This window comes from Myxocyprinus asiaticus, chromosome 1 (assembly GCF_019703515.2).
Source record: "Myxocyprinus asiaticus isolate MX2 ecotype Aquarium Trade chromosome 1, UBuf_Myxa_2, whole genome shotgun sequence".
Lineage (NCBI taxonomy): Eukaryota > Metazoa > Chordata > Actinopteri > Cypriniformes > Catostomidae > Myxocyprinus > Myxocyprinus asiaticus.
The window spans coordinates 1,298,845-1,312,814 of NC_059344.1; the positions used below are offsets into that span (position 1 = coordinate 1,298,845).

The window sequence follows — 13,970 nt, forward strand, 5'->3', positions numbered from 1 at the left end:
CTTTTCATCACAATAGTTTGTGTTTCCTTGCAATAAAATTTGCATTCTTGTTTCCTTGCAATAGTTTTGCTTAATAGGTTGCGTTTCCTCAAAATACATTTTTCATTCTCATTTCCTTGCAGTAGTTTGTTTCCTTGCAGTAAATTTAGCATTCTTGTTTCATTGCAATAGTTTTGCATTACCTCACAATAGTTTGCATTTCCTTGCAATAAATTTTACATTCTCGTTTCCTCACAATAGTTTGCGTTTCCTCGAAATACATTTTTCATTCTCGTTTCCTTACAGTAGTTTGTTTCCCCACAATAAATGTTGTGTTCTCTCATAAAATGTTTTTAGTTTGATTGTGATAGTTTGCATTTTCTCGTAATATTTTTGTGCTCCTCACAATGGTTTGCATTCCTCCACAATAAATTTTGTCATAACACATTTTGCGTTTACTTACAATAGTTTGCTTTCCTTGCAATAGTTTTCCTTCCCTCGCAATATTTTGCATTCTCACGCAATACATTTTGTGTTTTGTTGTAATGTGTTTTGCTTTTATTTGCAATAGTTTTCATTCTCATGCAATAAGTTTTGCATTCACTTGCCATAGTTTGCATTCTCCTGGCAGTATGTTTTGAGTTTGTCTTAAAATATGGCTACTTTAGTAAAACCATGGTTAATTTATTGCAAGTGAACTCAATTTAATTGTGAGGGGGAATGCAAACTAGTGCAAGGGATTTTTTTTTTGTTTTGTTTTTTTGGAGTGAGCAGGAAATAATAATAATACAAAAAATCCTTCCCTGTTCTCTAAGAGGCTCCGTACTCCGTAGGGCCATTAAGACATTACTTTTATGACAGATGCATGGATTACAGAAATGAGAATTGTTCTTAATTGTCATGAAAATAATGTCACAATGTAAAAAGTGAAATGTGACATGGACATGTCTTCATATGATTTATCCATTTACAGATTCCCTTCAAGTTTTCTAAAAAGATGACACTAATGTTCAGATTAAAATGGCTGAAGCTTGACAACAGAAATCCATATTTAATTATGCATCAGAGGTAGAAAAAAGTATTTTAACTATTAACTTGAGAAATATGAATAGAAAATGTCCCTGGGAAAAATCTCCTTATGCCAGCAGCCTAGCAAGGACGAATGTATTTGGCCGGACGTGGAGGGTTTTCGCCATTGTGGTGGAACTGCATTGTGCAGCGGAGACCAAAGATCAATTTCTCTCAGGAGAACAAACTTATAGTCTCACGGGCACTTTTTGATTTCCAACAATGCACAGAGTGTGAAAGGCATTGATTTTCAAGCAGCATGGATTGTCACGTTCGATAATTATTAGCGCTGTTGCCGGAGCTCCTTTAAGGCTGACTGCAGCTGCTTGGATTTATGGCAAGTGAAATGTTGCCTTGTTTTAGAGCGCTTGATTCACACCTCGACCTTGGCATTGCTCTAAAGATGTGAAAACACCCAGAGCCAATACATAATTAGTGTTATACTGAGCTTTGGACAAATGTCTCGTTTGCTGTTTGTTCACCTTTTAATAAAACTTGTACATGAAAGAGTATTGTTCTGACTTTTATGGTGATTTCTGCATTGACACACTGGACAGAGGACCGATGAATCAGAGAACAGTGAACAGCAGATGTGATGTAGGATTTGTTCACATTGCAGAAAAATTGGTTTTCAAATCCTTTGGACTGACAATCGCCATCTATATTGGGTTGAGGCTTGCAAGCCGAAGAACATCATCCCAACTGTGAAGCATGGGGGTGACAGCATCATGTTGTGGGGGTGCTGTGCTGCAGGAGGGACTGGTGCACTTCACAAAATACATGGCATCATGAGGAAGGAAAATTATGTGAATATATTGAAGCAACATCTCAAGACATCAGCCAGGAAGTTAAAACTCGTCGCAAATGGGTCATCCAAATGGACAATGACCCCAAGCATACCTCCAAAGTTGTGGCAAAATGGCTTAAGGACAACAAAGTCAAGGTATTGGAGTGGCCATCACAAAGCTCTGACCTCAATCCAATTGAAAATTTGTGGGCAGAACTGAAAAAGCATGTGCAAGCAAGGAGGCCTACAAACCTGACTCAGTTACACCAGTTCTGTCTGGAGGAATGGGACAAAATTCCAGCAACTTATTGTGAGAAGCTTGTGGAAGGCTACACAAAACATTTGACCCCAAGTTAAACAATTTAAAGGCAATGCTAACAAATACTAACAAAGTGTATGTAAACTTCTGACCCACTGGGAATGTGATGAAAGAAATAAAAGCTGAAATATTATTCTGACATTTCACATTCTTAAAATAAAGTAGTGATCCTAACTGACCTAAGACAGGGAATGTTTTCTACGATTAAATGTCAGGAATCGTGAAAAGTTTAAATGTTTAAAAGTTTAAATGTATTTGGCTAAGGTATATGTAAACTTCTGACTTCAGCTATATATATATATATATATATATATATATATATATATGAGGGGAAAAAACTACTTAAAATACAATCTGACCGTTCAGACGCATACCAAAAAAAAAAAAAAAAAAAGGCTTTTAATCTAATTTCAAACCACACATGCAGTTTGGATTGAATTTTCAAAAATTGTATTTCATGTTTTTTTTTATTTTTGCGGTTAAGACAAAGAACAACTAAATGGATTTGAGTCTGATATGTCAAAAAATCAGATTTGTGGTGCCTGTCTGAGGGTCAATGAGACAACGCTCACTTAAACGGTTCACAAATGCATAAAAAATGCAATTCACTTGAAATACATTTTGATATTTTTTTCTGGTTTTTAAAGAATGTGGTGTAACTGTCCAGAGACAATAATAAAAAAAAAACATTATAAGCTGAAATGTAGACACTCTTGCCTGTTTGTGTACTTAAAAAACAAACAAATAAAAATCATTAAATATCAATATTTTGACATATTTTTGACATTTCAAAGGCACATTTTGTTCAGGTCGTGTGGTGTAACCATGAGAAAGATTACTGACATTCTTTTCTCAAAAATTCATGATGTTTATAAAATAAAATATTTTACCGTAAAAAAATATGTGAACACTCTCTTTTGCGTGATGGTTAAACCACATTACATATTTGAACGAGATTTTTAGAAAGATTTCTAATTTTTATCACCTCTGACTTTTTTATAAATTACATTTGAACAAATCCTTAGAAATACATTATCTTAAGGAAAACTTAAATCATTATTTTTTTTATTAAATTGTTATTTATTTAATTTTGAATATCAAATAATCTTTTGACTACCTAGTTTAGCATGAAGGTGGCAAACCTCGCCAACAAACAGATTTGCCCTGCGGTCAGCTAGAATGACCCAGAAGTACATATCAGCAAACACTCACAGACTCTCTAATGATCCTTCAGCAGATTTTCCTGTCACTTTTGTTGTCATTTTATCCCTGTATGTTTATGGAAACAGACTGTCATGTAACTTCATCTGTGAAGTGCTGGACGCTTGTAGCGCCTTCTAACACAGATGAGACGACGGGCTAAAATTAGACAATATGAAGCTTACAGCCAGTCAATATCAAGAGAGGATTTGGAGTTGCACATTTTCAGAAAGAGTGTCGTGCAATGAAAATGACAGTATTAATATGTCAGGCTTCTATTTCACTCCTAAATAAAAAAAGAAAAAATAAAAAAAAAAATTACATTTTGCATAATGAAAATGTAACCTACTTTTTTTTTTTTTTTTCTGCATTATCTCTCCCAATCCTTAGTAATTTAATGCAGACAATAAAATAATGTTTTATTATTCAAATTATGTTTTTCTACACTGTGGTAGTATTTTTCTACTGCCTTTATGTGAGTTTTAATTTAGTTTTATTTCAGTATCACAGTAATTTGTATAATTGTAATGTTTTCTCCCCTATAGAATGAAGTGGGCTGTAAGCCAAATGAGCAGCACTGACATCATTTCCATTTGCTGAGGTGTTAAATAATGAATCTCTTTAACATATGAATATGAAAATACAGACCTTGGCACTCGGTTGGCATAAACTAAGGACATATTCCAATCTTCGCTGAATCACGACTTTTTGAAAGAGCGTTATAATGATTTCCGAGACAATGAGGAGCGTTTCAAGCTCTTTATGAGCTGCAGGAAATCCTTCCTTACAGGAAATGCTTCCCTTTGTGGCACTCAGGCTTCATAATCACACTCTTTAGTCACTATTTAGACAGGTATATTATTCCGTTGTGTGTCATATATTTATTCAAATCCTTCGCTGTTTTGTGCAAAACAATTGCCCCAAAACCCTCAAAACAAGAGTTGGAACTGAACGCCGATACTGTCCGTTTGATTTTACAGCTTCAAAGTTTACAGCTAAAACTCTTTAAAGGCCTGTTGTCATGGACCGCAAACTCAGGAAAACATTTCACATAAAATGACAATTCTGTCATCATTTACTCACAAGCTTCATGTCATCCTAAATCTGACTTTCTTCTGTGGAACACAAAAAGAGAATGTTTGAAGAATAGCCTGGCCGCTCTTTTACATATAATGACTGTGAATGAGGACTGGGGCAGTCAAGCTCCTAAATGACAAAAAATCACAAGAAAGCACCATTAAAGTATTCAGAAATGTGTTCCATTCATTCAAGTCTCACTATATTTAAAGTCATGCGATGACTTTGTGTGAGAAACAGACGGAAATTTAAGTCGTTATTCACTGAAAATCATAATAGAAGTACTGATGTCCGATTCAAGAATGAATCATCTTGTGAGTCAGATCTTTTATCATTTATCAGTTGATTCAGTTCACAAAACTGGTCTGCATGATTTGTCAAACTGATCCAGTTCTCTCACTGATTCAATGATCTGGTCGCAGCAGTTAACAGCTCACAGGAGGGGGAGATTATCAGTGAATAATGACTTAAACAACTTCAGAAGACTTTGAATATAAAGCACAAGTCATTTTGATTTGATTTTTTCCGTAATTTTTATGTTTTTAATTTATATTACGACAAAGCCTACCTTGGCAACTGTCTGCCGTACTGTTGGACAGAAATCACTATTGTCTCATGTAAGTCTAATCTAATCTATTGTCTAATTTCACTGTTGTCATCCAAAAATATGGTATGAAGTTGTTGTGAAGCTTTATTATTTTACAAGAATTGTATTTTTTGCATTAGTGTCATTTTGTGTGTATTACATTATATTATATTATATTTGTTTTTATTCTGAGCTAATAATATTTTGTATCCCCTACCCCTAAACCTAACCCTCACGCAAACTTGTCTACTATAATACAATACAATATAATATAACATAACATACAGTATTATAATAAAATATATATAATACAATATATTTTAGGGTCTGCCCTAGCTGTACCCCTTGACATTTACAGAAAAGCTTTTTGCAGAATTGAATTAAATCATTGCTTAGTATGTTTATTAAACTGTTGTCCTCATGGGGATGTTAGCTGCTCCAACAATGTCTCTGATTTCAGCTTTTACTATCCTTGTGGGGGCATTTGGTCACATATAAAGACAGCTAAACCCCCATACACACTCTCTCACACACACACTGATTTTCAAAATAAACGCACAAAGGTGGTTTTAACATTAACACACTGCTTAAAGACACGTCAGCGGTTAAATTATACAGAATAAAGTGTGTTTATTAAAGGTTCATTCACTGATCCACTCAAATCATGAGTTTAATAATTAATAAAGTGTGTGTGATTGTGTAGACCTGCAGTTTTAACATGCTTTTCATTTTGGTGCACTTCTGTGGAATCGTTTGTCCCCTCATGTGCTCTGTTTATCGATAGATTATTGTTTAATTATTAATAGTTCAGTGACTAAAGGGACTGGCAAGATTTATTTATTTATTTTAATATAGTGTGCATTTGTGTGTTGATCTTGTAAGGCTGGACGGTATATGAAGTTTTATGGATATATTCTCAATTATTCTGCTGAGATGAAATTAATCAACAACATGACTATTGATCTTAAAGCTCTTTTCATTTGAAACTAACCATCGAGCTAGTTTTGCACCTCTTCTTGTCTCGCAGCTCACGAGTGTGCTAAGATAAATTATTTTGAATATTTTCATTGATCCTTGAGTCTCATTTTACATGCTTTAAATGTCTTGGTAAGAAACAGCAATATTTATTCACGTGTTTTTAGTGTTTATTTTTTATAAAGGCACAAATAAGCTTCCTTTTATGGTTTGAGGGTTAAAGATCAAGGTTTCTGATTAGATTCCAATGAGGAGTGAGTCACTTCTATTGTGCCACTGTATCAAGTCGATTAACCTCATGATGGGCCCAAGCACCATGGGTCCATTTCCACCCAGTGTTTTTCGGAAAACAATACAAGGTGGACACGTGAATTTGGCATTTGACTTTATTCTATACAGTTTTGTAGCAATTTTAAAGTCTGTTGTAAGAGCCACACTTGCTGCTGCCAGGTGGTGGTGCTATGACCGTGACCTTTAATAGTCACATCCATGTGATTAGCCCCCAAGACTAAACAAACATCTCAATTTTGATCTTAATCACACATTGCACACAGAAGAAATAGACACTTCCTGTTTCCCATTTTTTGCCATTAATTTAATGCCACGCCATGGCAACACCGTTCGATATATCACAAATCTGTTCATAATTTAGCATCTTCAATGCCATGTCATATTGTTGTCTAAATGTGGTGACAGTCTCATGAATCCTCTAGGAGTATTTAAAAGTTCAGAGACTGCAATATTCAAAAAAATCAAAAATGGCCGGAGCTAATAACTATAATTTTGAAAGTTGTCCGGCTTGATGAGAACAATATATGTACCAAGTTTGGTGACTCTAGGTGAAAATGGGGGTGCTACAGAGACCCCATTACATGCCCATTTTAAAGGGGTGCTACAGGCCCCCCAACCCCAACCCCCCCCCCCCCCCCCGCACATGCCCATGTGTGAACTTTTGCCCAGCCCTACTGGCCAATGACTCTGATGTGTGTGCAAAATTTCTTGACATTTTATGCATGCCAAGTGCCTCAAAAGCACCCAAATATAGGAAAAATAATACCAATTAATGTGTTATACCAACACTAATTTAAGCTATCAAATATCCCTTGACAATTTTACATCAGCAGTGTCATGACATTATTCTAAAGAATTTTGAAGCAATTCATGTAAATATAAGAAGGCTATTTCAAAGTCTGTTAAAAATGTCATACTTCCTGCTGCCAGTTGGTTGCGCAATGACCGTGACCCATAATAGCCGCATCCAATGTCTTGTAGATGCTAAATCCTTAGAAGAACAATAGGGCCTCCACACTTTCAGTGCTTGGGCCCTAAAACAGTTTAAACTAGCCTAAGATAGTTTGCTGGTCTCCCAGCATGGTCTGTTTGCTGGGTTTTGCTTTTAGCAACTTGTCAGCTGGTTAGCAATACAGCTAAACCAATCTCAGAGCACCATCTTAGACATCAATTAACAGTTTGCAATGAATACACCACTTTCTGCACACTGGTTTATTATTGCATCTAGAGGTCGACCAATAGTGGATTTTGCAGATACTTTTTAAAACTGATTTATAGAATGTCAAAAAACTATTTTATTCTATACTTACTATGACGAGCACAAATAAAGAGTACTAAATGAATAAAATCCCAGATGCAGTCTATTGTTCAACCAAACTAACCAGAAAAAAGCGAAGATTTGGTGCATAACACGGGACTTTTAAATATAATCAAGCCCGAAACACACCGATGATTCTTATTTTGAAATGAAGCAACTATCGGCACCGATTAATTGATAAAACCGGTGTATATTGGTCTACCTCTGCATCACCTATTTAACTGCCCCTAAATGTCACTCACAAAAAGTCAACTGTGGTTGCTTGTTTTTCCTTTTTTTTTTTTTTTTTTAAGAAATAAAGTCACGCCTGAATATAAGGCCATGCCCACACCACTATGTTTCCATTGAAAAACACCTTGATTTTGCTACGTTAACACCTCTCGTCCACACTGGGACAGCATTTTTCTCCTGTGAAAGCATTTTGATAATTGCATATTTTGGAAAACTATGATGTTAGAAAACGTGAAAACTGAAGTAATTTGCTACATAATTCTGTTTCGTTTTCGTTCGTTATAGTGTGCACATTTATACGTTTCAGTTGTGTTTGTTATAATTTAGTTAACAAAAGTATTGATTTTACTGCTAGCTTTTATTTTTTGTAGTTAACGGTGATGTCCATGTTGTGTGTAACTGTATTTCAGAGGATCAGCTGCCCGCTGGTTTCCCCACCATAGACATGGGTCCTCAGCTAAAGGTGGTGGAACGCACACGGACCGCCACCATGCTATGTGCTGCTAGCGGCAATCCTGATCCAGACATCTCCTGGTTCAAAGACTTCCTCCCCGTCAACACCACTAACAACAACGGGCGAATCAAACAGCTGCGATCAGGTAACGTAGCACTGAATCCTTCTCGACGCTCAAACAACCAAAACGCCAGGAGCTGTAACTGTCCTTCCTCACGTTTGAGTTCTGTCTTTTTAACATCTGTCTCATGGAGATTTTTTGGTTTCCTGTAGGAAATGACGTCCCCTCTGTGTGTGATGTGTCTCTGTTTAATTTATTACCCATGATTCACTGCTATGACTGCATTTTTGACCAACATTAATTGGGCTTGATTTTGGTTTCCATTTTAACACTTAGTCACAAAGAGCAGAAGAACCATGCATAATAAATAAATTAATGTTTTTTTTTTACTTCATTTACTTGTTTTTTCTCCCAAAATGTGTAAATATGAAGATTTGGCTTCATTTAGCGCTAGCAAAAGAATCATCAAAGTTTTTTTTTACTTTTCTGTTTTCATGTCGTCATTCATTTGCTGCAAATAGCAACTAATACACGTGTTTGTAACCTAAAGAACAATGACCCAAAAACACTGGCATAAATGGTGACGTCCACCGTGTGTGTATGTGACCCCTGTTATGTGTTTGTGAAATCTAAGTGACAAAAGTCGATTGTTGAACATGTTGGTGATTCTTTTCCGAGGAATTGTGCACTGCAGTAGAGTTTAAAATGTTGCTTTGCTTCTCTTTGTTTACGGGTTATCTCGTAATGTTCCTTACCCACAACCCCCTATATATTTCATTTAGCATTTTACGCATTGCGAATATTTACGCTAAACATGTTGGTTGAGTTGCTGCGAGGTGTATACAGGGTTGTAGGGTTTCAATATATGTTATTTCTTGTTTTTTCTTTTTTGTCCTTTTCAGTTTAGTTCGTTTTCTTTAGATTTCTTTAGTTTTAGTTTGTTGAGTGTTTTCTAGTTTGCTTAATTTGAACTATTCAGTATGTTTTGTTTTTATTTTAGTTTTAGTTTAAGCATGTTAGGGCTGCTAAAGTTAATGTGTTAACTGATAGCATTTAAATATGTTTAACGACGTTAAATTTCCCATGGCTGTCTAGATTTATCGCCATCTAGTGGCATTTTTATGTTTAATGAAGGTGGGTTGTAAAGGTTTCGAATTTTAGAATGTACTGTATATAGAAAACTAAAACTAAAATTAATCATGAAATTGTACTTTAATGTAATTTCCTTTTTTCCAATTATGTTTACATTATTATTTTAGTTAACGCAAATGTTTTAGTTTTCGTTAATAATAGTAGCACTGTTTTTCAGTACTAGCTACTAGAGGTAGTCCGATATATCGGTTTTACCGATTTACCAATCAGTTGGTGCTGATAGTTGACTTTTGGAATGGTTATCGTTTTAATTTTTAATTTTTATTGTGTTTCTCTCTGTCTGGCTCTGGAGGATTCTAAAGTTAAAATGATTTGATTCTACAGCGGCCTCTAGACGTGAAATAAAACACTCACTGAATCCTCGTGGGCATTTGCTGTATCTGAATCTCTCTTCATTTACAATATTTATCTATATTTTATCCTTAATTCAATGCAAGTTTTGTTATTTTGATTAAATAATCAAGTGTTTTAAATTAAAGAAAAATATGACTTTAACCTCCTGAGACCCCCGCGTGACTGCTGTGTGCATTTTCCATTTCACTTTTAGATTTGTAACTGGTAGCACCTCATGAACATGCAAAAAAATATGTTAATTTTTTTCCTAGGGCAAATAGTTTTCTAAAAAATGTATGTCCACATTTGTGGACAGCAAGACTAAGTTGTGAAATGTTAGGTAATACCAAACTATAGAGAGTCAGATTTGTATTATCAGATAGTTTATTATGTGTCCAGGAGTGTTGATTATTCATGTTTTTCAGACGTTACAGCTGATTTTCTATAAAGCTGAATAATTAATTCTGATTCAAAGTAATGTCCAGCATCATCCAATCACTGTCAATCATGTTAAAATAAAATGATACATTATAAATTCTGAATCTATGTACTGATTATCATTGTCACATGTCTGTCAAACATGTTGAGTGATCCAAACATCATCTGCAGCCTGAAACTGAACTTTTGATCAGATTTTAGGAGTGAATGCACTTAACTGCATAGAGAGCTATAGGATGCTCCCTTGCTCCCTATTTAGTGAATGACTTAACCTCCAGTGTGCTGTCTGTCTGCACTGGTCTCAGAACAGTTTGAAATGCACCTTATTTTCATCCTAACTCCATATAAAGCCTCTGAAAGCCACATTTTTCAGCTTTTGGATGAACCTATTGATTCTCAGTGTGATAATGTACAGTAAATGTCGGATTTTTATGGAAAGTTAGTTCTATTGTCCTCGTACGTGAACATCATGTTTAACAGCGTGCCGTTTCATGGTAAATTGATGCAGTTTTTAAAATGGCATATCAGATGAAACTAGAGACTCTACTCTTTTAACTCAAACAGGTTTTAATGTAAAAACTTAAACTGGTTTCTTACCAGATGTAGTTATGTTGCCGTTTCTCCAAAAGACAAACTCGGCTGAGATTGGCACCATGTTGTTTTGTCACATGACTTGGAACGCTGAAAGTTTAACCCTTTAATGACAGTCTCCTGAACTGAGATCAGTTGGTTTTAAAAAAAATAAAATTAAGCTTAGCTTATAGAGAAGCCAAAAATTAATGTCCACGCATGTGGACGCGGGGTCTCATGAGGTTATAGAAACGTGCCCTGTCAGCACATTCATCATGTTTCCAACTTCTTATCTTGTAAATAATAATAAACCTTATTCCTCTTTAAACCTCATCTGGTGAATATACAGGCTAGAAAAAGATTAACTTGGAAAATACTTCATAATAGAGCATTGTCACCGAGCCAAGTTTATGGTTAAAAGTCCCACATTATCCACCAAATCTTCATTTCTGATTTTGGTTGAACAATAGATGGCATATGGGATTGAATTTTGGACTCTTGAAGCCTCTGTCCCTGTCATAGTATTTGTATTAATTAATTTATTTATTTTGCATGAATCAATTTTAAAAACTATCAGCCAATTAATGGGTTATTGACTACAGTTTTCTATCGGTCGACCTCTATTAGCTAGCTCCCAGAGATCTTTCTGCAGTTTTGCGCTCCGCCCTAGTCCTGTTTTGTTTTTCCGTTGTGTAATTTCTCTTGATTTGTCCATGCAACTTCCTAGCAGAGTGTGACCTTTCAGCCTTTTGACATGTACGCAAGTGATTCTCCTGTGCAATAGAGTCATTTAAGTGTATCACAAAGGCAAAACTTAAGGAATATAATCATATTTTCTATGCTGTCTTTCTTCTCTCTGTTTTTGTAAAATCTCCAGAGTCCTTTGGTAAGTTTGTAGTACTGAGCACACATCCCTCCCACTAATGTTTCTCCATGTTTCTCAAAACTACTGTTAAAATGCATGGCATGCATTTTACTAACGCCGCTAGACGGCTAGAGCTAGCCTAACACACACACGTAATAAACCCACACTGTGTTTTAATAAACCACATGAGCACCTGGTCAGGGACTCACAGATATGGCCGCAAACTCACCGGCGCCCCCACTTACCAACACTGACATCACTTCCTGAAAGGTTCTCCAGTGTATCATTTCCTCTAATTTCCCTCCAAGATCTGAAAATAGCCTCCCTTGTGCTTTTATCCACTGTAAAAGTTGCTAACTGACCTTCTAAAGTGACCAATGCTGCTCACTCCTGTGCTTTTTCCACAAGAGACAAATCGCTCTGTGTTTATCTGAGTCTCTCTTTCCTGTTGTAGCGTAATAAAGTCTGTTAGAAAACAAAGAAAAGCTCATTTGATTCTTCTTCCAGAGCGCCCAGGCTCTCTTCACGTACTAACGATTCTTCTTTCTTAATCTTATTTGCATTCATATAATCCACCCAGGTGGTACACCAATAAGAGGTAAGAGTGCTGAACTCAAGTTCACAGAATGAACAACTAAATTCATTCTTGCTGTCTTTCCATTGTCTGCATCCATACTACACCCCTGTCACGTTCCCTACACCCTCCCCGTGTCCCGTTACGTTCCCTCCCTCATCCATAATCCACCATCTTTTGCCTAAACGCTTTAGTTTCCTTTCTTTGAGTTCAAAAGAAGCCTCTTGTATTTTTTTTCTTCCGAGTTGCGATATGCTTACTGCAGCCCAAAAAGCATATCCAGTACGTGTTTTCTTTTTCTTCTATTTCATTTTTTATTTTTATTTTTTTGGCCATAGCAGATCATGTGTCCCTTTTTTCGTCCAACTAAAACAGCCAAACATTTTTCCCCCTTAGCTGTTCTTGTTCAGCACGCACATGAGCCCAGATGAAGGAGACTCGCCGAAGACCTCTCTGCCACGATTTTTCCCCCCACAAAAAACATCTTTCTATCTTTACAAACTTCTTTTTTTTTTAACTCTTCGTACTCCATTGCTTTCTCTACCTGTACCCTTCACAAAAAAAATAACTCAAAAAAGCCCAACAACTACTTTTTTGATAAAGTTTCTACGGTGCTTTTTTCCTTCCACCACCTGTTTTTCCTTCTTGCTTTTGTTGGGTTGAGAGCTGTTTCCGTTTTTGACGTTTTGATTTTTTCATTCTTCAGGGTTGGGGAAAAGCTAACACCGAGTCGGGCAGAGGCGACCGAGGCAGCTATTTTGTGTCAATTTTTGTCAAGCTACTCGATGTTCAATGCATGAAAAAAAAAAAAAATGCCATTTTTCCCTGGGTCATGTGACACCACACTGCTGATCCCATTGGTGGATTTTTATGGGTGTCATTTGTAGCTTTACGTAAGCTATGGCAGTGATTGGTTGCTTTCTTGAATTTTGACCTCTAATCCCATTGCATTTTATTTTTCAGCTAAGGGTTGTCAAAAGGTTGTAAGTTGTACCGACACACATTTCTTGTTCTTTGGAAAGATTTGCATGTCATGAGGGTTATGTATTGGTAACGATAATTCTCCCAACAGATTTTTTGTCTTTTTTACCACTCAAGCAGCAGATTTTTTTCAGAAACATTTTTGCTGCGATTTTTACTGACTTCAACTTTCTGAAGTCTTGGCCATTTTATTGATCAGTCAGTTTGAATGAATGAATTACCAAATTCTATAACCCAAATTTGTTTTTTTGTTTTTTTAATTGTTCCTCCCTGTTATGCTGCTTTTGTATACTGTAAACCTTTTTTTATTTAAGTCATATGCTGCTGTATTGCAGTTTTCACTCATTATCATGATAAACAGTCCTGTGAAATGTGTAAAAATATTGCAGGGCTCCCCCCACCCCCTTTTATAGATCTTTAAATGAATAATAATAACAATAGTATTCTGATTGTTTTCTTTACGTAGTGCTCAAATGATTTTGAACCACCCTTACAATTAAGTGCCTTTAGAAACCCTGCAACATGTATCTTGTACTCTATGTTTTCCTTTCCATTGATGTGGTTGTAAAATGATGCAAAGTTTTGCTCTCTGTTCACCCTGGTAAATATCTACTGCAGTATTTGGCGTGTTGTTCTCTAGGCCTGGTTCCGAATGCAACTGCTGCAGAAAACTTTATTTAGGTTGAGAGACCAGCGTGCAGTTAAGCGCCT

At 35.9% G+C, this 13,970-nt stretch overlaps 1 protein-coding gene across 49 annotated transcripts in view; it reads left to right on the top strand.

Moving 5' to 3' along the window:
• The window catches only part of LOC127441315 (receptor-type tyrosine-protein phosphatase delta-like), a 157,078-nt gene that overhangs the window by 53,240 nt on the left and 89,868 nt on the right, over positions 1–13,970 (top strand). For 32 of the 49 annotated variants that reach the window (XM_051698611.1, XM_051698700.1, XM_051698630.1 and 29 more), the window contains exons 4-6: positions 8,242–8,430; positions 11,717–11,725; positions 12,285–12,302. In XM_051698611.1, coding sequence (XP_051554571.1) covers positions 8,242–8,430; positions 11,717–11,725; positions 12,285–12,302 — 216 coding nt within the window. The remainder of the gene's footprint in view (positions 1–8,241; positions 8,431–11,716; positions 11,726–12,284; positions 12,303–13,970) is intronic. The other 17 variants (XM_051698657.1, XM_051698984.1, XM_051698675.1 and 14 more) reach the window with 2 other exon arrangements.